General features: G+C 40.7%; 1 protein-coding gene across 3 annotated transcripts in view; it reads right to left on the reverse strand.

Moving 5' to 3' along the window:
• Nucleotides 1-27,661, reverse strand: part of pde4d (phosphodiesterase 4D, cAMP-specific) — a 642,699-nt gene that overhangs the window by 138,500 nt on the left and 476,538 nt on the right. For 2 of the 3 annotated variants that reach the window (XM_067986363.1, XM_067986358.1), the window contains exon 2: nt 23,277-23,468. In XM_067986363.1, coding sequence (XP_067842464.1) covers nt 23,277-23,468 — 192 coding nt within the window. Of the gene's footprint in view, nt 1-10,443; nt 10,516-23,276; nt 23,469-27,661 lie in introns of all 3 variants that reach the window. The other variant, XM_067986372.1, reaches the window with a different exon arrangement.

Consider the following 27,661-nt stretch of genomic DNA (forward strand, 5'->3'; position numbering starts at 1 on the left):
CTCTAGAAATGAATCCGTGCTTGGTTTGCTATTTTAATGGCCTGATTAACCTACGCCGCTGCTTTTATTGATTTGTGTATCTTTACCCCTAGATCCCTTTGCTCCTCTACCCCATTTAGACTATTATCTAAGCAGTATGTGCTTATTTTTCCTACCAAAATGCACCACCTCACACTTATCTATTTTGAAATTCATTTGCCATTTACACGCCCATTCTGCAAGTTTATTAATGTCCTCTTGCATTTTGACGCATTCTTCCTTTGTATTAACTACATCCCTCAATTTGGTGTCGTCCGCAAATTTTGAAATTGTACTTCCAATTCCCGAGTCCAAATTGTTAATGTAAATTGTGGACAACAGTGGTCCCAGCACAGTATTAATATGTTAATAATATTTAACATATTAATACTGATAGGGTTAGATGAAGTAGAGTGGGAGGAGGCTTGTGTGGAGCATAAACAGCGGCATAGAGCAGTTGGACCAAATGGCTTGTTTCTGTGCTGTAAAATTCTATATAATTCAGATGTTCTTTCTCAATGATTTTCTTCCAGATGGTTCTTCAACTTAATATCGCATTCATGACTCCTGGACATCATCGAGGGACAGCCTTGACTTTTAATAAAACACCACAGAGCCTCACTTATGTTCGCGATATACCGGTGGGCACAAGCTGATAAAACATATGGGACCAGCTGATATTGACATTTTGCTAACAGCATGTGGCATTAGCCTCCCGTGCAGAATAAAAGTAAATACTGTTACAAAGCCCCCACGATCACAGTGAACCGCACAGAGGTCATCTGTGTGCATGGATATCAGCTTTCAACAACAGAAATGCTTCCTGCATTAGCAGCAAATCCCAGCTGCATGACAGCACTTTATATTGTAACACCTGCACTATCTCCAACAGGCTCGCCAAAACAGCCATTCCACTATGTACGATAATTTGAGCTATGCTCAGAGTAGGTAAGGAGCTAAAAATTGGAGCTGCATTATCTTAAAGTCTGAGGCAACAATCCTCTAACTGACACGTCACACATGACATCTTTGCCCTGTGACAGATACCACTGAGGCATCTTTCTGCCCTAGTCTGGATATTGATAAGTGGCAGCATCACGAGTACGTGTGATGAGTACGTGTGATGACTCCAGTGAGGAGGAATGTGATCCAAACAAAATTTATTCTAAACATAGCCAGGGCCAGAAGAGGCACTTTGACTTTGAGTAATGGTTATTATAGTTTCAGTAAACTCGAGAGGGGAAAATTATTAAAACATGTAACCCAGCTAATCACCCTTCCAGACTTCATTTTCAGAAACACATCTGCATGAATATCATTTACATTTTGTATTTGAAAGGGCAGAATGTAAAGTAAAAATCAGTTACTGGTGCAATTCTTTTCCAAAAAGGTGATTATAGTTAGATATATTGTGCAAATCCAATCTGATTTACTAATTAAAGGGATACTGTTGTTACTGAAAATATATAGAACAAAAATGATATTATCCCTGATATGATAACATAATTCATGTTACTGAACAAAAATGAACACAACCCTGCAAAAACAACATTGTTAAAGATTATGCTGCAGGACAAACTATTTATTTTAAGCAGCTAACAGGGTGCTCCAAACTAGAGTTTTATAGGTGGTTATTCCAGAAATGGAGCCTGCTTGAAAACATCCTGAAAAGACAAAGCTGCCTCTCTAAGATTTGTTAGGAACAAGTTACCTATAGTAACTAAATCAAAAGCAAAATACTGCAGATGCTGGAAATCTGAAATAAAAACAGAAAATGCTGGAGAAGCTCAGCAAGTCAGGCAGAATCTACGGAGAAAGAAACAGAGTTAACATTTCAGGTAGATGACTTTTTGCCAGAACGGGAAGATGTTAAAAGAGTTAAAGTTTTTGAGCAAGTACAGAGCCAGGGAAAGGTGGGGGGGAGGGAGGGGAGGGGAGGAAAGAACAAAAGGGTAGGTCTGATATAGGGTAGAAGGCACGAGTGATTAAGTGACAAAAGGGATGATGGTGCAAGACAAGGAAGGTGATAATGGGACAGGTTAAGAAACAAAAGATTGATCAGGAGTAGCTGTAAATGGCAGCAGCAGAACCATTACCAGAACTAGCTGACCGAAAAAATGGGAGCAGTGGTTATGATCTGAAGTTATTGAAATCAATGTTGAGTCCAGAAGGTTGTAAAGTGCCTAAATGAAAGATGAGGTGCTGTTCCTCGAGCTTACGTTGAGCTTCATTGGAACAGTGTAGGAGGCCGAGGGCAGAGTAGGAGTGGGAAGGGGAATTAAAATGGCAAGTGACTGGCAGGTCAGGGTCATGCTTGCAGTAAGAGCGGAGACGTTCAGCAAAGTGATCACCCAGTCTGCGTTTGGTTTCCCCAATGTAGAGGAGACCGCATTGTGTGCAGCAGATACAGTATACTAAATTGAAAGACGTACAAGTAAGCTCGAGGAACAGCACCTCATCTTTAGGCACTTTACAACCTTCCGGACTCAACAATGATTTCAAGAACTTCAGATCATAACCACTGCTCCCATTTTTTCGGTCAGCTAGTTCTGGTAATGGTTCTGCTGCTGCCATTTACAGCTACTCCTGATCAATCTTTTGTTTCTTAGCCTGTCCCATTACCACCTTCCTTGTCTTGCACCATCATTCCTTTTGTCATTTAATCACTCGTGCCCTCTATCCTATCTGAGACCTTCCCTTTTGTTCTTCCCCCCCCTCCCCCCAACTTTCCTTGGCTCTGTATTTGCTTAAAAACTCTTAACATCTTCCAGTTCTTTCTCCACAGATGCTGCCTGACTTGCTGAGTTTTATGTTTTTATTTCAGATTTCCAGCATCTGCAGTATTTTGCTTTTGATTTAGTGTTTAATTCACGGCCACTTCTCTTTCTGGAACCCCCACCTTGAAGAAGTTCTGCTCTTCTCTCCAACGGAATTTCCGTTTGTCTCTTTTATCTTGTTAACCTTCATTGCTTTCTGTTTCCCTTCTCGTGTTTGATCAGGTTTCTTCTAAAACTCGCTTTCACAGCCACATCTCTTTCCTCAGCAACTGTCTCCAGTTCCAACTTATTCCACGTGGTTTCCAACTTAAATTCCACCTTTCATGTTTCAGATCCACCTGTGATTACAGATATCTCCATGATATTCAGTGTTCCTCAAACCACTGCTCTTGCCGCTTCCTGAGATCCACATTCAACTCCATGCATCGCCACATGAACACTCTTGACCTCTCTCTGCAGCAGCACCGACTCATTCTACATCAGAGCTGTCCTGGTCCGCAGTTCCATTTCATCCTTCACCTCATCCGGTGCTTTAACAAAAAACTTTTCTTCTTCCTTTTGGGTATCAAGGACTGCAAGCTTCAACAACTCTTAGATACCAACACCCCTCTTGATCCTTCTTCCCCTTCACTTTCCTCTGATACAATCCCTCCCTTTGTCATGTTTTCACTATCCCCTCTCTGACCCTGAACAATCAGTCCTCAGCAAAGGCCTTAGCTTCATCCTCTTACGCCCCCACCTCAATGAATTTCGAGCTCGACATGATGCTGAGCTCTTCTACCATCGTCTTCATCTCCACTTCTTTGACCAGGAGTCATCCCCCCCGCACAGCAGACCCTTTCTCCTGTCTTCAGAATTCTCGTTCCACCTGGACCCGTCCCTCTGGCCTCTGACCCTCTCTTGATCTTTTCATTGCGACCTGCCGGTGTGACATCGGCCATTTCAATTTCTCTACTCCCCTCACTCACTCTAACCTACCGCCCTCTGAACTCGCAGCACTCCGTTCTCTCTGGTCCAACCCTGACATTGTCAATAAACCTGCTGACAAGGGCGACGCTGTTGTTATGTGGCAACCAGACCTCTACCTTATGGAGGCTGAACGCCAACTCTCTGACACCTCCTCCTACCTCCCCCTGGACCACGACCCCCACCGCCAAACATCAAGCCATCGTTTCCCAGACCGTCACTGACCTCATCTCCTCTGGAGATTTTCTCTCCACGGCCTCCAACCTCATAGCCCCCCAACCCAGCACGGCCCACTTCTACCTCCTTCCCAAGATCCCCAAACAGGACTGCCCTGGGAGACCCATCGTTTCAGCCTGTTCTTGCCCCACGGAACTTATTTCCTCCTATCTTGACTCTATTTTTCCTCCCCTTGTCCAGTCTCTTCCAACCTACATCCACAATTCTTCTGACGCCCTCCGCCACTTTAACAATTTCCAGTTCTCCGGCCTAACTGTGTCCTTTTTACCATGGTTGTCCAGTCCCTCCACACCTCCATCCCCCACCAGGATGGCCTGTGGGCCCTGCGTTTCTTCCTTGAACAGAGGCCCAACCAGTCCCCATCCACCATCACCCTCCTCCGCCCAGCTGAAATTGTTCTTACGATGAACAACTTCTCCTTTGACTCCACTCACTTCCTCTAAATAAAAGGTGCTGCTATGGGAACCCGTATGTGTCCGAGCTATGCCTGCCTTTTTGTGAGATACGTGGAACATTCCTTGTTTCAGTCCTACTCAGGTCCGCTCCCTCACCTCTTTTTCCGGTACATTGATGACTGTATCTGTGCCGTTTCCTGCTCTTGCCCCGAACTGGAAAATTTCATCAAATTTGTTTCCAATTTCCACCCTTCCCTCTCCTTCACATGGTCCATCTCCGACTCTTCCCTTCGTTTCCTCAACTTCTCTATCTCCATTTCTGGGGACATGCTGTCAACCAATATCTATTATAAGCCCACCGACTCCCACAGCTACTTTGATTACACTTCCTTCCACCTGCTTCCTGTAAGGACTCTATTCCCTTCTCCCAGTTTCTCCGTCGCATCTATTCTGACGATAACACCTTCTGCACCAGTGCTTCCGATATGTCTTCTTTTTTCCTCAACCGAGGATTTCCCTCCACTGCAGTTGAAAGGGCCCTCGACTGTGTCCGTCCTATTTCCTGCACTTCTGCCCACAGCCCTTCCCTTCCAGAACCATGATAGGGTCCCCCTTGTCCTCACCTTCCACCCCACCAGCCTCCATATTCAACATATCATCCTCTGCCATCTCCAGCGCGATCCCACCACCAAACACATCTTCCCCTCCCCTTTCAGCATTCCGAAGGGACCACTCCCTCCGCAACACCCTAGTCCACTCTTCCATCACCCCCAACACCTGCTCTCCTCCCCACGGCACCTTCCCGTGTGAGCACAGGAGTTGCAACACCTGCCCCTTCACCTCCTCCCTTCCCACTGTCCAGGGCCCCAAACACTCGTTCCAGGTGAAACAGCGGTTTACTTGTACTTCTTTCAATTAGTATACTGTATGTGCAGCACACAATGCGGTCTCCTCTACATTGGGGAGACCAAACGCAGACTGGGTGATCGCTTTGCTGAACACCTCCGCTCTGTCTGCAAGCATGACCCTGACCTGCCGGTCGCTTGCCATTTTAATTCCCCTTCCCATTCCTACTCTGACCTTTCTGTCCTCGACCTCTTACACTGTTCCAATGAAGCTCAACGTAAGCTCGAGGAACAGCACCTCCTCTTTTGTTTAGGCACTTTACAACCTTCCGGACTCAACATTGATTTCAATAACTTCAGATCATAACCACTGCTCCCATTTTTTCAGTCAGCTAGTGCTGGTAATGGTTCTGCTGCTGCCATTTACAGCTACTCCTGATCAATCTTTTGGTTCTTAAACTGTTCCATTACCACCTTCCTTGCCATGCACCATCATCCCTTTTGTCATTTAATCACTTGTGCCCTCTACCCTATAACAGACCTTCCCTTCTGTTCTTTCCTCCCTTCCCTCCCCCCCACCTTTCCTTGGCTCTGTACTTGCTCAAAAACTTTAACTCTTTTAACATCTTCCCGTTCTGATGGAAGGTCTTTGACCTGAAACGTTAACTCTGTTTCTTTCTCTACAGATGCTGCCTGACTTGCTGAGCTTCTCCAGCATTTTCTGTTTTTATTACCTATAGTAACTATATCAATACTGAAATAGCTTTGTATTAATAGCCAAGCATAGCAAGTTTCATGACTGTTCCCTCTCACTGGGAAATGTTTGTACATGTGACAGTTGCATGTAGTTAGTTGAGTTGGCTGTGTAATAAAGGTCATGGCCCAGAAATTCCTGGTCAACAGAGAGCTCTGCATCGGCGTAAATCAATCGGGGATTGAGGGGGGGAGATGGGAGAATTTAGGTGGGACTCAATTCCACCAGGTTTCCATCCCATATCTAATGTTAAAAAATTTGGACAGGGGTGGGGCGAGTACTGTCCCCCATTTCAAGGAGAAGGAGCCAGGATGACATCACCACCACCCCCCCCCCGCCAAGAAATCCTGCCAGTTCCACCTCTTTTGGCACCAATGCAAAGTACTCCTGCATAACATAGGTGCATTTGTATTGCTAGAATATCATCCCAGTGGAAATGGGGCCCATAATGTCAGCATCCCCACGGCAATCTTGAAATAATAGTCTTTGCTTCAGGAATCCTGCAATCTTCAGCCAGAACGGATCTGCCGACAGGACGGTAAAGTGTTGCTCTGAAATTCCTAGCCCCCCAAAAGGTTGACAACCATGGAGCGCTGTAAATAATGTGGATACCCATCCCTTTATTCAAATAACCCTATTTCTAGCATCAGCAAAAGTTGAGATTGTGTTCCCTATACCTACACATATATATATATATAAATAACGCCAACCCAAAATTGATCACTGGGTAGAGCACTTCCAAACCCTTCTCCAATCTGAGCAACACCTAAGCTGTTAAAAGAAGTCAGGAAGGAAATAACAGAACAAATTTTTTCAATGCTCCTTAAATATGCAATTTAGCACATGTAATATCTTTGTTCATGAAGTATAGACTTGTCAGTCTAAAGTCAGTTGTGGGCTAACTCTCAGAATCCATAATTCGAGATAAATTATTGAGCATTTAAAAATACACCTGTTAATAAAGGACAGCCAGGACAGATCAGCTGCCAAGAAAAGTTGTGAAATTGCATTCAATAAATTAATTCAAATAATAAATCTGGTAATTTGTGGCCAAGCACCAGATACTCAAAAAGCTTGACACCATCCAGGACAAAGCAGTCTGCTTGATTGGCACCCCATTCACCACCTTAAACATTCACTCCCTCCACCACTGGCGCACCGTGGTTGCAGTGTGTACCATCTATAAGATGCACTGCAGCAACGCATCAAGGCTTCTTGGACAGCACATCCCAAACCTGTGACCTCTACCACCTAGAAGGAGAAGGGCAGCAGGTGCATGGGAACAACACCACCTGTACGTTCCCCTCCAAGTCACACACCACCCCGATTTGGAAATGTACCGCCATTCCTTCATCGTCGCTGGGTCAAAATCCTGGAATTCCCTTCCTAACAGCATTGTGGGAGAACCTTCACCACACGGACTGCAGCGGTTCAAGAAGGCGACTCACCACCACCTTCTTAAGGGCAATTAGGGATGGGCAATAAAGCGACGCCCACATCCCCTGAACAAATAAAAAAGAATGACGCCGACGGATTGTTGTAAAAACCTAACTGGTACACTGACACGCTTCCGAGAAAGGAAGCTACCACTCCTACCCAGTTTGGCCTACATATGACTCCAGTCCTACACTATGTGGCTGAATCTTGTGGTTGACTATTGACCTCAGAGCAACTAGGGATGGGCAGTAAATACTTGCAAGTGTTGCCCACATCCCAAGAACAATTTATTTTAAAAAATCAGTGCTATCAGCCCTGCAGAGTGGCACTTCATCAGCAGATGAGCAGTCAGAATTTTACATGCTACGAACATTTCTGTGTATATAACTCTATTCTTATGACTTTTTTTATTCACTCATTTGAAACCTGGATTTTTTTGGGGGCGTGGGAATGAGAATTAGAAAACATACTCTATCATTAATAAAATGTATTTTTAATTAAGTTAACATTTATTTTTTTTAAAATGCATCCTCCTGAGGTAACATACTGATTAACATCAACTACTATTTCCTGAATATCTTTCCTCAGCACATATATACAATTATATAAAGTTTGAATTTTGCATATGAAACCTCCACTGTACACAGAATTAAGCTTTCAGAGGAAGGCTGCTGGAGATTGTCATCTGAGATGATGGATGGGTTAACCACTCATTGTTCTATATCCTCTTGAAGATCTAGTTCATCTGAGTAGCCACTCACTCATTCTTTGATTTTATTGTTTTCCTTTTATCTTTCTTTCTATGTTAAATTAGTGGATAAAAAGTAACAGTTTTCTTTATGACTTTATGTAGCATATCAAGCACTAAGATACAGTCTGTATCATCAGGTGTGATCAAATCAGTTTAAGGAGAAGTGGAATAAAACAGGAAGCATTTCCTACCACAATATCACTGTATTTCACTCAGTGTACAGGCTTTCATACTCAACACCACTCCTTTTCATCTTTTCAGGAATGAGTGAATTAAGTCAGATTTCAAAATAAATACCAAACAACCCTTTATACCTTGTTAATTCTATTGATTGTTTTCTGTACATTTGAATAGATTTGCGATTACAAAGTAATGTCACAGTTATTACAGAACCATGGACCATTTCCACATTTATCAATGTAAAAATTATATTTTTTGATTTTGGTGCAGAAATGCTGCTGTCGTCATCCAAAATATGAAAGGTTGCGATGCAGAAAAGGATTGAAATTCATTTCTCCATGCAGCTCTCCTCAGTAGTGGTCTTGCCTTCACTTGTAAAGCAAAACATATAACAGATAGTTAACATCTGTATAATATATAAAGCAGTGTTATCTCCCAGTATTTTACGACACATTCAGTTTCTGTAATCCTGCAGCGATTACGTCATAGATTGAATCTTTCAAAAAGACATAGCACACATCAGTTGATTAGGACATCGATGGCATCGTCCATCGAATAAAATCCCATCTTCTACACAGTTTCGATAGGACAGATTTAAATTTTACGACACTGCTATATACATATATATTATTATACGGTATAAGAATAATGGATTAATATGATTACAATGAAAATAATTTCGGTTGAGGGTTCAGATGACAATAGACCACTCTAGATTTGATCTCAACATTATCTGAACTTCTCAAGATGATTATTTTCTCAATTATTCTTGCTTACCCATCAATATCTAAACAAAAGTACTTGACAGGTGTCAAAGAGGAAGTTCAGGTTAAGGACTTCACATAGTTCCACTTCAGAGTTAGTCACAGGGTTTTTGCAATTAGAAAAATAAACATTGTTTTAAGAATGGGATTTTATCATTTGTCTGGTTACAGGTGAAAGGTTAGTGCCAAATCTGGCAAGTTCACACTTGTGCTTAGAAAATCGATACATATTTTGTTACTAAGTTGTACTAATATGATATTAAAGTTCTATTTGGATGTGTCTCTTCAGCTGTATGCAATACTAAAGCTATTAAAGGAATCAATCTTCATGAAAAAGCTTTGCATCTCATCACTTGAAGAAAATTCTATTTTATTTTGTTAATGAAAAGGAGCCAAAAGACCTGGATTTGATATCACTGATATCTGCACACAGTCTCCTCCTCAGATTGCAACTTGCCGACCTTGGCTGCACCATCAACTGCAGCAGCTAGCATGCAGCGTTTGGCCAATGATATGGGGGCAAAAACTGCCAGTGGTTCTACCTCAGTTAATTCTTTACATGGCTGGTATGGCCAGAGCTCTGAAAATGTCTACAGTCACCTGCATGGTTTACTACAAGTAACCATTGAGGCAAAGATTATAATATAATTTAAAAGGGAATTAGGTAGAATATAAAGTAACACGAGGAAAATGGGATTAGAATAGATAGCACCAGTTGAAGAGCTGGTACTGGGGCAGGCATGATGGAATCAATGGCCTCCTTCCATGATTCCATGTCCACGCAGCTGCAAAGGGCTGGGAGTCTATGAACCAGGAAAAATTTAGAACAAAAACAAACTTTTAATTTAGGTGATATAGATTTAACATCATTGTTCCAAAAACTTTTTCGTTGTGACATGAAAAACAAGATAAAACAACATTCTTGGTCTTCCCAATGTAAAGTACAGTAAAATTCAAAATAGAATCAGTAATGGTAACCTTTGTTGGAACACTTATAAATGTTGCTTATAAAAGAGGTTATGAATTTCACAGGTATAAACTCATAAAAGCCGTATGACTAATTCTTCCCAGTTTAAGATTCAATCTTTGTGGAACATCTAATAAAATAATAAAATAGACCAACAATTTGACAATAAGGGAAAGGAAAGGGCAGGGTGATAACAGAAAATCCCAATTGTCTGTTCAGCCTTCTCTTCATTTATCTGCAAAGCACTCGGGTGAACCAATTAGATAAACACGACAGTTACTAGTTTTAAGGGAGCTGCCTAGGGTTTAGTCGTTAGCATTTATGGTAAGGAACAACTACTACATTCACTTACTTTCCTACCGCCAATGTAAGCACTGGTTCTGATCTCCTTGAAACCAAACCGGGTCTCTGATGGCGATTAATCCTATCAACAGGGACAAAGTAATCAAAAAAAAATCTCAAGCAGACAAAGGTTATGCTCATCTCACTGGGTACCAAGGGGATAAATGAATGAAAAGTTCTCTCACTGTAATGGGACATTGTTATTGATGTTTAAGTATTTCAAGAGGGATGCTGTCACCGTCAGTATCCTTTTAAAAGACTCAAATGTTCCAAAGAATTATCAATTACAATATCCTTTGAACTGCTCTTCAGTCTGCCTGTTTGTCCTCTTAAATTCATTGCCACCTGTCTTAAGATTTGCATTTACTTTGCCTTGCTTTCTTCACTAAGTTACCTAATGTGAATTATTATTCCAAATGGCATATCTTGCATTGTGCTATTTTGGAAGATTGGCTTGATTTTTTAAAATCTATTTTCATATATCAGGAAATTGTACTCATTTTTTCTGAAAACTGTTGAATATTAGGCTATAAATTACTGTTGGCAATAGTATCGATCGGACACTTAACGTGTTTGTATGACATTCCTCTGTCCGCTATTTTAACTTAGAGGAACGTCATGTGAATGCATTAGGCATGTGATCACAAACAATAATAAATTCTAGCTTATCATTTTTAATAACCTGCAGCATCATTAGGTTGATTTCTATCAAGCAGTTTTTTCCTCTTGAATATTTTTGTTGAAATTGTGAATGCTAATGAGCTTGAGAATTTGAGGAGCTGAATTAATACACACACTTGAAATTGGCGGGGGGGGTGCGGGGAGTTAATGGAAATTGTGAGTTTCTACTGCTGTTTGATCAGCTCCCTCACACTGCTTGGGTTTAGTAACTGCTGTAAGGCAGTACCGTGGACAATGTCATCGCATTTGCAACTTAAACAAAGAATTGCAGGAAAAATCAACAAGAAACAAATGTTCAATTCTTTGTAACAATTTGATTTTTTAAAAGGAATACCAATGGCGCTCTTGTTTTTTAACCAACTTTAGGACTGCTGGGATAACCTTGGAAACATTCAACACACTTTGCAAGACACCACTGTAGTACTGCTGTAAAAGGAAATCAAGGCTTTTAGTGAAATAGGTTTCTAAGGTGTTAACAGCATTGTTGCTGCAAGCATAGCCATTTTGCCATGCATGTGCTGCTGGCTTGCATCAATAATTAAGGGATTTAAGGAGAGGCATTAGGGAACTCTTTAGCCCTGTGAGTACTGAGTGTGGATGGTTTTCTCCTCCCTTGCAGTATCATGTCAGAAACAGAACGTAAGGAATAAATTAAATCAGCTCATCTGGAGCTTTTTGCCTGCACATGTAGGAATCCATTGTATTCCAGTACTCAGAAGGTTAATAGTTAAATCATGCACATTAAAACCTCAGACTCAATGAATTACAGCAGAAATCCAGTTGACTAAACTCCCATCATCAAAACAGTTAATTGAACAAAACTGAAGGCATCTTGTTTATGCTTTGAAAAATAATGATAAGGTAGCTCATTAATTGGCTCACAAATGGGAAAAATCACACACAGAAATAGCCTCTCCATTCTACTGTAAAATTACAGTAAACTTACTTGAGGTTAGAGATATTTTAGGTGTTTTTGTTGCCTAGGTGCCATTAGTCGTAATGGTATTGTACAATACAATAAGGAATGGTTTTGTGACTATGTGTACTTTAAGTAGCTTCCAGGGAGGTAAACAGGTTTTCACTGTAGCAAACAGTAAACATTTACAAAAATTATCACCTAAGCAACAATAATATAAACATTCAGATAATGCCTGGTTTGGTTACAGATAAATGCATACAATTGTTTCTTGTGCTAATACTGATTGCTTTCTTTATTTCAGTAGGTGTATCATTTGAAAATGCTAAGTTTCTTTTATACTAATAAACTGAAGGAGGAATGGTATGTTACTGTTTCAAACTTCCTGCGCAGAGGTTCCATGGTCAAAGTAAGTTAGATGTTACAGTACACTGTAAGATGCTTCACAGGGTCCCTTTCTAGTGATCAGTATAGGTTTGATTTAAAATAACAGATGCAGCAGTCAACAAAAGTTTCAAGTGGGCAATCATCGTAAAGATCAAAAATTCATAGTCCAAAATCATATTTAAACTGATTATTTTGTGATACCTCAGCCTTCGACAGCTCATTAACATGATGCTTATTCAATCAGCATGCTCAATTTTCTACTTGGAATATTTAATTTTTGCTGAGGTTATTCCAAATGGCTTGTAAAATATTTGGAAAACACAAAATGCTTTTCCATACTCTAATTACAGAGGAGACAAATTGAAAAGGTGCATATATTTATATTAATTCTGGAGTAACAACTGAGACAATTACTCCCACACAAACCATGCTCCCCATTGGTTAAGCTACAGAGTAATATCTTGGTCAATCAGTGCAAGGAATTAAGAATACATTTCTTTACATTCTCCAAGCCAGATAAAGTAGCGCAGAGGCTGGACATTTCCTCATACCAAGGAGGAAAGTTGGAGGACAAATCATAAGGGTTTCCACAGGCCCAATGGAGAGCTGGCGTAAGTTTTGTTGTAAGCCTAATAAAAACCCCAAAATGCTTCCCAGCAAATGCAATCAATCCCAGAGTGACCTTTAGAAGACAGGCACTGGTGACATTTTGCGCAAAAGAATTTTAAAAATGTCCGTATGTCTTTGGCCTTATTAGGGCAGCATGGCGCTGCGTCAATTTTCCTGTTGGCAGTTGGGATGGGAGGCTCTGCTGCACCCATACAAGTGTGGATTGCTTGCTGTGTTTACTTAAATGTCCTGTCCCTGTGATTTAGGACAGGATCTTTGTCCTTTGCTGCAGCTGACTGGCAGTCTCGTGGTGGAGCAGGATCTTTGGAATTTCAGCACCCTGGCCAATAGGGAACAGATATAACTGTGCTTTTGCTTTCAAACTGCTGGGTGTTGGGTTTGATACTTTGTTCTTCAGTGACCATTTTCTCCATGGTCCTTAGGGCAAGCATATCACAAAAACATTAATATATGTCCACTCAATCTACAATGGTATCCCAAAGTGAAGACGATGCATGTTTCCACCATGTTGTGAAATTAACAGCTTTCCGTGTTTTGGGGGAAGAGAGTAAAATCAGGGAACATATGAATGGGAAAGTGGAGGTTAAAAAATGGACCTCCAGTTTAAAAATTAAATCTCAAAAGACTTTTTAAGTTTTGTTTTGTGGTGAAGACAGCAACATGAAAAAAACCTCATCAAGCCACGTTTAATTACCACTGATCAAAAAACAATTGGTTTAAAGCCCATTTGAATCTTTGCAAGAATGCTCTGATATGTGAACAACAGGTCAATGATACAATAGTTTGATTTTAGGCATTTTACAGAATGATACCTATATTGATCAAGAGAAATGGTTATTACTACATTCACTTAAAGCTGCAAATGTGACAAAAGTTTTTTTAAAAACATATTTCAAATGATAGGGCTAGTGATATTTTAAATCTTGTATATTTAGCTTTTGCATTTTTTTAGATTTGGATTTTGGGACAGGCACAATTAAATTATTAATCATCAATGAGATTGGTTTCTATATATATTATATCGTCTTGGATAGGGTTCAAATAATAATGACTCCCAACTGAGAGCTTCCAACATTTCACAGCTTTAACTACTGGGGCAGAGGGTCTGATCTGAAACAATCATGTCACGTGCACAATAACAGGTCTGTCACAAAAGTCAATAAATCTTGCAAGCACACATGAACAGACCATAGGGAATAAAACCAGGCAGATTTTTATTCATATGTCACTTACAAAGGAGTCAAACCCATGGACCAGCATCGCAGACTTTCAGTTGGAGGACGTTGGGACCCCCTGATGCATTACATTTCATACAAGTAAATAGAAAACAGTTACATTTGCTCGAACAGTGTAGCAGTGGTACAAGGTGCACATTCATTACAGTCTCAATGTTAGACTATCTATTTCTTCATCACATTAAGAAATTACTTTTCACTCATTTCTGTTTCACCCTTGTCAGAGAAGTTATAAAACATACTAATAAACTGTGATATAACTATTTGAAATCTCAAACCATTATTAAGGAAAACTATTTGTTGTGGGGTATAAACTTTGAAGAAATAAGCTATTCAGTGTTGGTCAACTTCGTCACAATATCAGCCATAAACAAATACTATGTTCGTGATGGTTTGGAAATAAATGTTGAGGTGACTGAGAAATTTAACCACGAGACACAGATGAGCTTCTGAGCTCTTCGGCTTTTAATAAAACACATAATTTATTCCCTTTTTAAAATTTTAACCTTTTTGGTTTGAGACCTGAATGGCGTATTCCACAAAATAAACTTTCAAAAACAAAAGTAAAAATAGCACAACAGACAATATATTGATCTAGCAACATAATGATTACATTAAGTGCACCAATAACAGTTAGAATAATGGATACAATGGATGTAGTTACTGTGAAAGGAGGGAATTCAATCATGAGGTTCTGATGAATTAAAAACACAGGAACAAGGTCACAATAAAGCATCAGCAGAACTAAATGAGAAAGCTATGCTCTTGAGCAACATTGAACAGCATCTATTATTCAATATAAAAATACTACAACATAATGTGTACTAACTACAATTCTGATATAAAAAATTGTACTGCAGGGATCAAGTACTGTGAGAATGCTGATGACTATTGTAAGCATGCTCCACACTGGCACTCACAAAAGGGGTTAACAGCAGACTGTGACATCCACAAAGAATATAATCACCTCATTACCAGGAAGGTATAATAATTCGGTTTTCTACATTAACTTAGAGTGTAATCATGTGTACAGTGTGCATTTTATCATTCTTAAGGGTAGAACCTGACCAGTTTAAGTTGTGAGTTGTGTTAGATCTTTCCTGGTGAGACAATGGTCAATCCAAGACCAACTGCATGAATTCAAAAGCAACTCCAGCAAACCCCGTGTATATAATCTGTGGGGTATAGAATTTTTACAACTGTTATAACTTATAACTGTTCTTTCATCCTAATTTTAATTTTATATATTTACTTATAATTTGTCCTAGTTAACTAAAAAGGAAAATGGCATTATTTTGAAATGCCCTAAGTGCTGGAATACTATGCTTAAATTCATTAGCTGCAACTTTAAATGATATTTTATATCGGCTGTAATGTTGGAATCAATTGCTGACTGGTTAAGTATATTTCCTTTATAAAAGTATCACTAAACTTAGCAGTGACTTGAATTGAATGAGCCTGATGTACTAGCAGGTGCATCAAGAGATGGCAATTGTGTGGCATAAGAGACAGAATAATAAAATGGGATGAGTATACTACATCATTAAGGATTATAATACCTTTATTAGCTTTTCAGAATATACAAGACAAAAATGATTTTAAAAAAGGATTACAACGAAAATGCAGTGGAAGTAGGTGACATACTCCCAGGCTGAGCCAATGGAACTTCTAAGCCAACCTCTAGGAGGTATGTAAGTGCAGTCTAGAGTGACTTGCTCTCATATTTTCTCAGTCCCCTTGGGATAAGTGCCTAGTCTCTGCTCAATACCCTACACTGGCAGCCATGCCATGATCAGGAATTGTTGTGTGACCCATAAACTACTCCTCTGAGCATCGTGTAGTCCCAATTTATTGCACAATGCCACATAGAAAACTTTTTTTTTTAAGATTGGTTGTATGCAGTCTTTGTACATAAGTATTTTACTGTTTAATCTGTCAGGAGTCCACAGTGATGGGTGATTGTGTAGACACGTTCAATCAGTAAAATATAGAGCAAATGAAGAGGAACGAAAATTGCGTTTGCAGTCACGTACAGAAAACAAGGCTTATTTATTTTTTAGTTTCTGCTTTTCTTTCAAACACTATTATACTATGCTTGTTAGATTGAAGGGACTGTGCACCACTCCTCCATAAAGATATCTACCCAATATCTCTTACACATAGGTCCCGATATTTATGAGGAGGCGGGGAAGAGTTGTAGTGGCTGGGAAACCCTGAAATGCAGGGAACGTGGAGGGCCTGCCGAGTTTAATGGCAGGACCTCATTTGGATTTTTTTTCTCCGTGTCCCGGCCAGCATCTAACCACATTGAGAGGCTGGCTGGCTGTTGGGGAAGAAGGCTGCAACCGGGGACCAGAGAGGAGGGAGAGCTCGGGGGGTGGGGGAGGAGAAGAGATCATGGGGTGGAGGTGGGGGGAGGGGGGAGAGGGTGGCAGCAGATTGCAGGTCAGCCAGGAGATGGGGGGGGAGGGGTGGCAAATCGCAGGGGATTCGGCAGATCATGGTGGGGGGTGGTTTGGAGATCGTGGGGAGGGAGTCAGCCGATCATGGCAGGTTAGCTTGGGGGTCAGGAAGAAGCCATCCCGCCTCTCCTGGCCCACAAACTGTGGTATAAAAAGCACTTCCGTGCTGGATCTGGTAATTCTCGCCTCCCTTTATCTGCCGGGTTTCCCGAGCCCTGGGAAACCCGGCCTGCGGCCATTATATCTGAATGGCGGCTAAAATCTGAGGCACGCAGCCTCATTAACATATTTAAATTACTGACCCGCCTCTCACGAGCAGGTTACTCATCCGCCTCATAACCCTCCCCGGAAGTAAGTGCGCTCATGGCGGGTTGGGGTCGGGTTTCATATTTTTAAGAATTTAACCCCCGACCTCCCCTGCCCATCATGGGGGGTTAAAACTCCTCCAATACTGTTAGTCAGGTATTTAAAGGTTTCTTCCGTCATAATGGATTAAAATTGTAAATTGAATGCACGAGTGTTATCCACCATGTAAGATACACCAAAAACCTACTGGTAAATCACCAAAATTAGTCGATTGCCTCACACTTTTAGTTGAGAATTTATTATCCTTCATGATCTTGTAAATGTAGTATATGCATTCTTATGAATAGGACTCAAAGGGTTTGGTACAATACATTTAAACTGGGATATAATTCAGGATTAACCAACTGGGGGTAGCAAATTAGCTCTACTTCCATTTCTATTTTTGGTTAATGAGCGGAAACTGTATCATTACTCAGAGGTCATAGTATTGCAATGTCTGGAATAACATTATTCAGATAGCTGGCTCCTGGGTAACTTTCGTGAGCTGGTCAGGTGGTCAGTAATCAATGAGAAAGAAATAACTTGTGCTTTTACCAAAAATGCAATTGGGCATTCCGATTCTAAGAGACTGTATGTACTGAAAATCTACTTCCTATTGCAACTTCTAATAACATTAAAGGGAATCCTTACATAGACTACAGCCCAAAAATTGTAAGACTCCATTCCAGCACAAGTCTTGCAATTTTGCAGCTTTATACATACACACACAAACAAGAATTGTATTATTTGTGTGTCTTAAAAAGGAAGATTAATTTTATAGGACAAAGGTTACACCCTGAATGGAATATACTAGATCGAACCCATTTATCTCTATTTGTGTCATTACTTCATCTATCTTGTTACGAATGCTTCAGACGGTAGGTAGGGTTTTAAACTAATAAATGTGGGGGGGGGGGGGGAAGAGGGTTCAGGTAAGGGTAAATTTATAAGTCTAAACGTTGAGGTTGTAGAGCAGAGTAATGATTTGGGTAAAAACAAGCAGCGTGTCAGGATGGGACAGAGAGTTTAACAAAGGTAATAGGGCATTAGTGACTAAGGTCACATCAGGGAAAAAATAGTAAAACATTAAAATTAAAGGTGCTACATCTGAATGCACGAAGCATTTGTAACAAGATAGATGAATTAATGCCACAGAGATAAATGGGTTTGATGTAGTAGCCATTACCGAGACGTGGTGGCAGGTTGATCAAGGTTGGGAACTAAATATTCTAGAGTACTTGACTTTTAGAAATGATAGGCAAAATGGCAAAGGTGGGGTAGCCCTGATAATAAAGGATGAGATAAAGGGAGCAATGAGAAAGGATCTTAGCTTAGAAGATCAGGATGTAGAATCAGTATGGTTGGAGCTAAGAAATAACAAAGGGCAGAAAACACTGGTGGGAGTAGTTTATAGGCCCCCTAACCGTAGTCATAGTGATGGACAGAGAATAATTTGAGGTTAGGATCAGATCAGCCATGATCTCATTGAATGGCGGAGCAGGCTCGAGGGGCCGATTGGCCTACTCCTGCTCCTATTTCTTATGTTCTTATGTTCTTAAACGCGGGTCCCTTAGAGGCAGAGACAGGAGAAATTATAATGGGGAATAAGGAAATGGCAGAGACATTAAACAAACATTTTGTATCTGTCTTCAGAATAGAAGATTCAAAAAAATACCAGAAATAGTGGGGGACCAAGTGCCTAATGAGAGTGAGGAACTTAAAGTAATTAAGATTAGTAAAGAAAAAGTATTGGAGAAATTAATGGGACTAATAGCCAACAAGTCCCCTGGACCTGATGGTCGACATCCTAGGGTTTTAAAAGAGGTGGCTGCAGAGATAGTGGAGGGAGAGTTAGCCTGACATCAGTGGTAGGGAAAATGCTACAATCTATTATTAAGGACGTAGTAATGGGGCACTTAGAAAATCATAATATGATTAAGCAGAGTCAACACGGTTTCATGAAAGGGAAATCGTGTTTAACAAATCTATTAAAAAATTTTGAGGGTGTAACAAGAGGGTAGATAAAGGGGAACCAGTAGTATATTTGGATTTTCAAAAGGCACTCGGTAAGTACCACACAAGAGGATGTTACATATGATTAGGGCTCATAGGATTGGGGGTAATATATTAGCATGGATTGAGGATTGGTTAATGGACAGAAAACAGAGTAGGAAAAAATGGGTCATTTTCAGGTTGGCAGGTTGTAACTGGTGGGATGCTGCAAGGATCAGTGCTTGGGCCTCAGCTGTTTACAATCTATATTAATGACTTAGATGAGGGGACTGAGTGTAATGTATCCAAGTTTGTTGACAATACAAAGCTAGGTGGGAAAGTAAGCTGAGAGGAGGATGCAAAAAGACTGCAAAGGGATATAGACAGGTTAAGTGAGTGCACGAGAAGGTGGCCGATGGAGTATAATGTGGGGAAATGTGAAATTATCCACTTTGGTAGGAAGAATAGAAAAGCAGAATTTTTTTAAATGGTGAGAGACTAATGAATGTTGGAGGGATTTGGGTGTCCTTGTACACGAATTACAAAAAGTTAACATGCAGGTACAGCAAGCAATTAGGAAGGCAAATGGTATGTTAGCCTTTATTGCAAGGGGGTTGGAGTATAAGAGTAAGGAGGTCTTGCTGCAATTATATAGGGCTCTGGTGAGACCACACCTCGAGTACTATGTTCAGTTTTGGTCTCCTTACCTAAGGAAGGATATATTTTTCTCAGAGGGGGTGCATCGAAGGTTCACTAGATTGGTTACTGGATGAGTGGGTTGTCCTACGAGGAGAGATTGAATAGAATGGGCCTATATTCTCTGGAGTTTAGAAGAATGAGGTGATCTCAGTGAAACATATAAAATTCTTAGAGGGCTTGACAGGGTAGATACTGAGAAGCTGTTTCCCCTGGCTGGAGAGTCTAGAACTAGAGGTCATAGTCTCACTATAAGGGTTTGGCATTTAGGACCGAGATGAGAAATGAATTCTTCACTCAGAGGGTTGTGAATCTTTGGAATTCTCTACCCCAGAGAGCTGTGGATGCTCAGTCATTGAGTATATTCAAGATTGCGATCAACAGATTTTTGGACACGAAGGGAATCGAGGGATATGGGAATAGGGCGGGAAAGTGGAGTTGAGGTCAAAGATCAGCCATGATCTTATTGAATGGCGGAGCAGGCTCGAGGGGCCATATGGCCTACTCCCGTTCCTGTTTATGTTCTTATACTTGCCAGTATATTATTTTAATTCAGCCAATAAGGCAGCCAATCATTTGGAGCTGATCTAAAAGTGAGCTCTGAAGATAATATGTAGGGATGTAAATTACCATGTGGGTTTTTATGTCATTTAATGATGAAAGATGAGGCAATTCTAAAATATTAGAGAAAATGTCATAAATGTGCTATATTTCCTTCAAGACCAAAGAGCAAGGATGAGCTTTGTAGGGTGGGGCCGTAGTCACTCCCAATGGTGGACTGTGTTAACCTCTTTAAAGCTTTGTGTTTTAGTATGGTTTAATTTTTATTTTACTATTTATTTCTTAAGCCAACAAGTGCATTTAAAACTTTGACCTCATTTGCAAATGTAACTTATGCTAAACTTAAATGCAAAAATAATTGTGTGCATATTTTAACATTTTCCAGACCATAAATGCTGGACTCAATATAGTTTTTTGCAATTTGCAATTGATTTCATCATTTTTTTCTCTGCATGCATAGAAGCATAGCTGGTTATAAATAATTTGTTCTGTCTAGATCTTATCTTTTTTATCCAAGCTTGGGAATAAATGTTTTATTTTCCCTTATGGGGGGGATTTTAGGAGGCAATTGCGGGCGCATTAGGGGCAGGGAGGCTCTGAAAATCGCGGAAATCCAGTTCGGGTTTGGAAGCCGGCTCCAAGCTGCCGACTTCCGAGTTTCCCAAGGACCCACCTTTGTGCGCGCAGGCGACCCAAAAACAGAAGTCCCGCTGGCAATTAAAGCCAGCGGGGTGACAAAGAGCCAAATGTACCTCATTGAGATACTTAAGGCATTTTACCTATGGCAAAGTAAGGGATTAGAAAGATTTTTAATTTACCTGGGCGGCTTGCCCACCGCTTCTGATTCACGCCTGGTGAAACTAGGCCGGATCAGGGAAACTAAATAAATTAAATAAAAAACCATGGAAGGAAGTGAAAACACTAAATGAACCTACCTTTGAAACCTGCTCCGATATCTGATGTCTTCCGCTCCGACGTCCCCCGCTTCACCCTCCCAGTGTCCCCCTCTTCAACCCCCCCGATGTCCCCTTCTTCACCCCCCCCGATGTCCTCCCAATCTTTCCCTCTCCCTCCTGATCTCTTCACCAACACCCCCCCCCCGCCAACCCATCTTCAAGTCCAGTGCCAGATCTTCCATTCTCCCCCCACCCCAGTCTTCCGTTCCAGTGCCGGATGACGCCTCGCTCTCTCTCTTTCTCCCCCGCCCCCCACCCTCGCATTGCAGCTCCTGACGGAGAGCATGTGAACCGCTATCAATCAACGTGCAATCGCGTCGGAAACGGTAAGTTTTCTTCATGTGGGCGTGCCACGCGAACCTTCACCTCCCTGCTGCCAACCCACCACCATTGTAAAATCGAGCCCATGGTCTCTGGTCCTTGCAGCTCCTTCCCTTCCTAAATTTAGGAAGGAAGGCCACTCACTATGGTGGGCATATGCTGCGGCCCGTGCACTGCTGACAAAATAGACACAAATCTGGTCTACTACACACCATTCTAATTTAATTTTGACTCATGTTTAACAAACGTACTCTATCGAGAGGAAGCATAAGTAATGGGGTTTATTCATATGTGCAGTCACCATTTTGCACAATGAATAGCCTTTTTGCAGTACACAAGGAAATTGTTTTTTTTAATTCATTCATGGGATGTGGGCGTTGCTGGCAAGGCCAGCATTTATTGCCCATCCCTAATTGCCCTTGAGAAGGTGGTGGTGAGCCGCCTTCTTGAACTGCTGCAGTCCGTGTGGTGAAGGTTCTCCCACAGTGCTGTTAGGTAGGGAGTTCCAGGATTTTAACCCAGCGACGATGAAGGAACGGCGACATATTTCCAAGTCAGGATGGTGTGTGACTTGGAGGGGAACGTGCAGGTGGTGTTGTTCCCATGTACCTGCTGCTCTTGTCCTTCTAGGTGGTAGAGGTCGCGGGTTTGGGAGGTGCTGTTGAAGAAGCCTCGGCGAGTTGCTGCAGTGCATATTATAGATGCTACACTCTGCAGCCAGTGTGCTGGTGGTGGAGGGAGTGAATGTTTAAGGTGATGGGTGGGATGCCAATCAAGCGGGCTGCTTTGTCTCGTTGTTTTGCTGTAGCCTAAAAATTGTTACTGCAGATGAGTGCTTAGTTCATTTATATAACATTCCTTTGTATGCTATTTAGTGGAGCTGTTGTCCATTTAAACTAAACAGGCTAATGCCTGTGTTAAAATAGCAGACAGAGGAATATCATATGGAAGTGCCAAGCATCCATCTGATAATATCACCAATATTCTAGGTTTGTGTTGTCACGGAGTTTAATGCATTTTGGTTTTTGAATGTTGTAGTTTCCTTGGGAATTCATATTTAAACAAAACCTTTTATGAACTTGCAATAAATGTATATTATTATTGCTCTTATTTATTATACATATTATAAATAAAAGTTTTTTGATCACTGAAGTGCTGCAGCTTATCAGCTCTGGCTTGGGTTCCAATCCAGTTGATAAAAAAACAAAATGATTCCATAAAAGAGTTCATTGTCCTTATAATTACTATATTAGGATGAATCGTATTAAGAGTTACATTTGGATGAAACCGATTGGCCCTTAGATTATATCTTGAATATTAGCGTGTGAATGTTAACCTGTTGATCTGGAATTCTTCTCTCCACTACCTTGTTGACAGTGTTAACCCACTTAAAATAAATGAGTTAACACTCCTGCTAACATAGTGGAGAGATATGTTTCAGAAAAAAGCATTAGTGCTAGTTCACTAATATCACAAGCCATAATTTCATGACCATTTGAGTTTAAAGGTTTCATCCTGAAATGTGCCCATGCAGTACACATCTTTTCAAAGACAATAAAATACGAACATGTTTTGGTTATTCTGAGACGTGGGGAATGTTAATCTGGTCATCACACTCGAACATTTGTTGGCCAATAAATGAAGATGCTCATTTTACTTACATATCACTTGCAATGGAGGAGTTTCTTGACATGGACTTTGGAGAGAGGTCATAGTCACTATCAGACCGGTACAGGAAGGACTCCCGCCGCTGACTGTGCACAAAGTTGGCCTGTAGAATGAGTCCTGAACCAGGACTCATCATTGGATCTAAGAGACTCCGTCCTGATGATGTGCCATTGTCCACGTCAAAACTGAAAGAAAAAAAAGTATGAATAAGGAACAAATATAATAATTATTGTTGTACGGCACATGCATTAAATGCTCAACCACTGCTCTTATTGATTCAACCTATGGTGATCAGTACCCTATTAGTACTTACATACTGATGGAAATAAGCCTCAAGCAAGACTACAGATTAACAGAAATATCTGTTTCCCTCCACAGAGTAGCGGATATGTGCACCATACCCCAGCAAAAGCAATTAGTGCTGTGTTGATTAATACCTTTAAAAAAAGATTAAATATCTGGGCAGGAAGAGGGCTGAAGGTTATAATGATAAGTTTTGATACAGTACATATAGTATTTTATGAAACATGATAATCTCTGAGCTTATTCTGTGGAATGCCACAGAAATGGCATTCCACAGAAAGCAACCAGTCAGGAAGAAATATTGTAAGTTATAAGATTAATTATACATTCTGAAGTATTGCTTGGGTACTTCGGGGGCTAGAGAGAGAAATTGCAAAACCTTTGCTCTAGAGATTAAATAAGTTGGGTTAAGGATCATGGTACAGCAAGTGTACATGGTCTGAAGGTACAAGCTTGCTGAGCCTAATATTGTTTTCATATTCCATACTTTATGTCCTTAACATCATTCAACACTGGATATAACTAAGGAAGGACAGCTGACCTCGCAAATAGACAAGCTTAGAATCTTCTGATGCAGTCTGGGTGCTGCTGATTATTTTTCAGGAAAAAAAAACTATCTCTATTTGACCAAAGGTCTGTTTTCATACCAGAAAAACACTGCAGGAATGAAGTGCTACAGACAGTAAAGCAAACACAACCATCTTCACTATGCCTGCACTGTATAGTGTTTGAAGACAATAAGCTGACATTTGTTTAAAGCCAAAGCAGTTTAAAGCACATACATTGCAATGCATTTTATTTTTGGTGTGTTTTTACTTTCTGGAATCTGCATAACTTTTCTAACCAAATGAGAGTTGTGGGCCTTCCCCCAAGTGTTCTGCCAATGCATTCCATGTAGGAAGTACACAAGAGTGGCCCAGGGTATCCGCTTTGAATTTGATTCTCTCCCTGTGCTGAAGTGTGTGACTTTCACTTGACAACTTGGCTGAAATTAGGAACTAATTTTGTGGGGAACTCACATCTTAAACTCGAGGACAAGGCATTGGAGCTCCAACATGCTGCATCGCCATAGCACCCATATTTTCTATTCTCCCTCTCTCTCTTTTAAAGTTATTTATTCTCTCTACTCCAATTTAAAGTTCCATACACAAAGAGCAAAGAGACAGATAGACCACCTGCTCCTGGGCCTTTGCCGGTGCTTCTCCAGGAATTGGAGGAGGGAGCTCAGAATGACTTGTCCATTAATTCTCTCTCCCTTCCGTCTTTTGGGAAAACTAGCCTCTCTTGATGAGCTGGCTCACCAAAGTGCTGTCTGGCTGGGGAATTGTGGGCCTCCATGGTACTGCATTTAGATATACCAGTGCACTGCATCACCAGGCTCCCAACAGATTCCTCATTTTAGATGTCTTTTCTTTTCTTGTTCCAAGAAATATCACTCCATTCAACATAATCTGTGTCACAAAAACTTTTCTGTTACTAGTTTCAGGCTACATCGGCAATGAAGACTGAATACGCAAATTGAATATTGATTACAAACTTCCAGATTTACCAGTTAAAAAGCACCTGGCCTTATCTTTGAGTTCACTGTTTGATACCATTTCTGTCAATTACTTTCTGGAACAGTCTACATTTATTGTAGACACTAAGGGTTTTAAAAGCTAATTAATGAGATAATTAAAAAATCTCTTTGGTCCATGGTTTGAGAAGCCTAAGTTTATGTCAGGGCCATGAGAAAAGATTCCATAATTGTCAAGTGGTCTAGTGGATTGAGATTCAGGTTGGAGAAGGAATGATCTGACCAGAATTTTTAAATTTATTTTGTCGCTAAAATTAAAATGCAAAGAAATAAAAAAGTTAAACAGAAAAATAAAGATAGTATTAAATCAACGGAAGAGGCATATAAAGTTGCCAGAAAAAGCAGTAAGCCTGAGGATTGGGAGCATTTTAGAATTTAGCAAAGGAGGAACAAGAAATTGATAAAGAAAGGGAAAATAGAATATGAGAGTAAACTAGTGAGAAACATAAAAACGGACCATAAAAGCTTCTATAGGTATGTAAAAAGGAAAAGACTGGCAAAGACAAATGTGGGTCCCTTACAGACAGAGATGGGAGAATTTATAATGGGGAATAAGGAGCTGGCAGAGAAATTTAACAAATACTTTGTGTCTGTCTTCAGAGAAGAAGACACAAAACACCTCCCAGAAATACTGGAGAACCAAGGGTCTGGTGAGAATGAGTAACTGAAAGAAATCAGTACAAGTAAAAAAAAAGTACTAGAGAAATTAATGGGACTGAAAGTCGATAAATCCCAAGGACCTGATGATCTATATCCCAGGGTTTTGAAAGAGGTGGCTACAGAGATAGTGGATGCATTGGTTGTCATCTTCCAAAATTCTATAGATTCTGGAACGGTTCCTGCAGATTGGAGGGTAGCAAATGTAACCCCACTATTTAAGAAAGGAGGGAGAGAGAAAACAGGGAACTACAGACCTGTTAACCTGACATCAATAGTAGGGAAAATGCTAGAATCTATTATAAAGGATAGGATACTTAGAAAATAATAATAGGATTTGGCAGAGTCAGCATGGTTTTATGAAATGGAAATCATGTTTGACAAACCTATTGGAGTTCTTTGAGGATGTAACTAGTAGAATAGATAAGGGGAACCAGTGGATGTGGTGTATTTGGATTTTCAGAAGGCTCTTGATAAGGTCCCACAGTGGAGGTTGGTGAACAAAGTTAGCACACATGGAATTGGGGGTAATATACTGGCATGGATTGAGAATTGGTAACAGACAGAAAACAGAGAGTAGGAATAAACGGGTCTTTTTCAGGTTGGCAGACTGTGACTAGTGGGGTACCGCAGGGATCGGTGCTTGGGCCCCAGCTATTCACAATCTATATCAGGGATCTAGATGAGGGGACCAAATGTAATATTTCCAAGTTTGCTGATGACACAAAACTAGTGGGAATGTGAATTGTGAGGAGGATGCAAAGAGGCTTCAAGGGGATATAGACAGGCTAAGTGGGTGGGCAAGAACATGGCAGAAGGAATATAATGTGGAAAAATGTAAAGTTATCCACTTTGGTAGGAAAAACAGAAAGGCAAAGTCATTTTTAAATGGTGAGAATTTGGGAAATGTTGATGTTCAAAGGGACCTGAGTGTCCTTGTACATGAGTCACTGAAAGCTAACATGCAGTTGGCCTTTATTACAAGAGGATTTGTGTACAGGAGTAAAGATGTCTTACTGCAATTATATAGGGCCTTGGTGAGACTGCACCTGGAGTATTGTGTACAATTTTGGTCTCCTTACCTAAGAGAGGATATACTTGCCATAGCGGGAGTGCAATGAAGGTTCACCAGATTGGGATGGCGGGATTGTCGTATGAGGAGAGATTGACTAGACTAGGCCTGTATTTTCTAGAGTTTAGAAGAATGAGAGATGATCTCAGTGAAACATACAAAATTCTTACTGGGCTCGACAGGGTAGGTGCAGGGAGGATGTTTCCCCTGGCTGGGGAGTCTGGAACCAGGGGTCACAGTCTCAGAATAAGGGGTAGGCCATTTAGGACTGAGATGAGGAGAAATGTCTTCACTCAGAGGGTGGTGAATCTTTGTAATTCTCTACCCCAGAGGGCTGTGGAGGCTCAGTCATTGAGTACATTCAAAACAGAGATCGATAGATTTCTAGATATTAAAGGCATCAAGGGATATGGGGATGGTACAGGAAAATGGCGTTGAGGTAGAAGATCAGCCATGATCTTGTTGAATGACAGAACAAGCTCGAGGGGCTGGATGGCCTACTCCTGCTTCTATTTCTTATGAAAAAGTAGATTCTGGACACAAGTGAAAACAAACAGAAAAAAACAGAAAAAAGTTTAAAAGAGTGAAAAATATATATCGACATAACCATAAAAACAACTCTAATTATGTTATCCGGATGACTAAATTTGAATCAGGACTACTGATTTTTCAGTCCAGGCATCACTAACTCTAAAAACACATTTTTTGTTCCCTGATTATGTTCCCTAATTATGTAGCAAACCAAGCATCAATTCTGCATCACGAAAGAT

This window comes from Heptranchias perlo, chromosome 1, assembly GCF_035084215.1.
Source record: "Heptranchias perlo isolate sHepPer1 chromosome 1, sHepPer1.hap1, whole genome shotgun sequence".
Lineage (NCBI taxonomy): Eukaryota > Metazoa > Chordata > Chondrichthyes > Hexanchiformes > Hexanchidae > Heptranchias > Heptranchias perlo.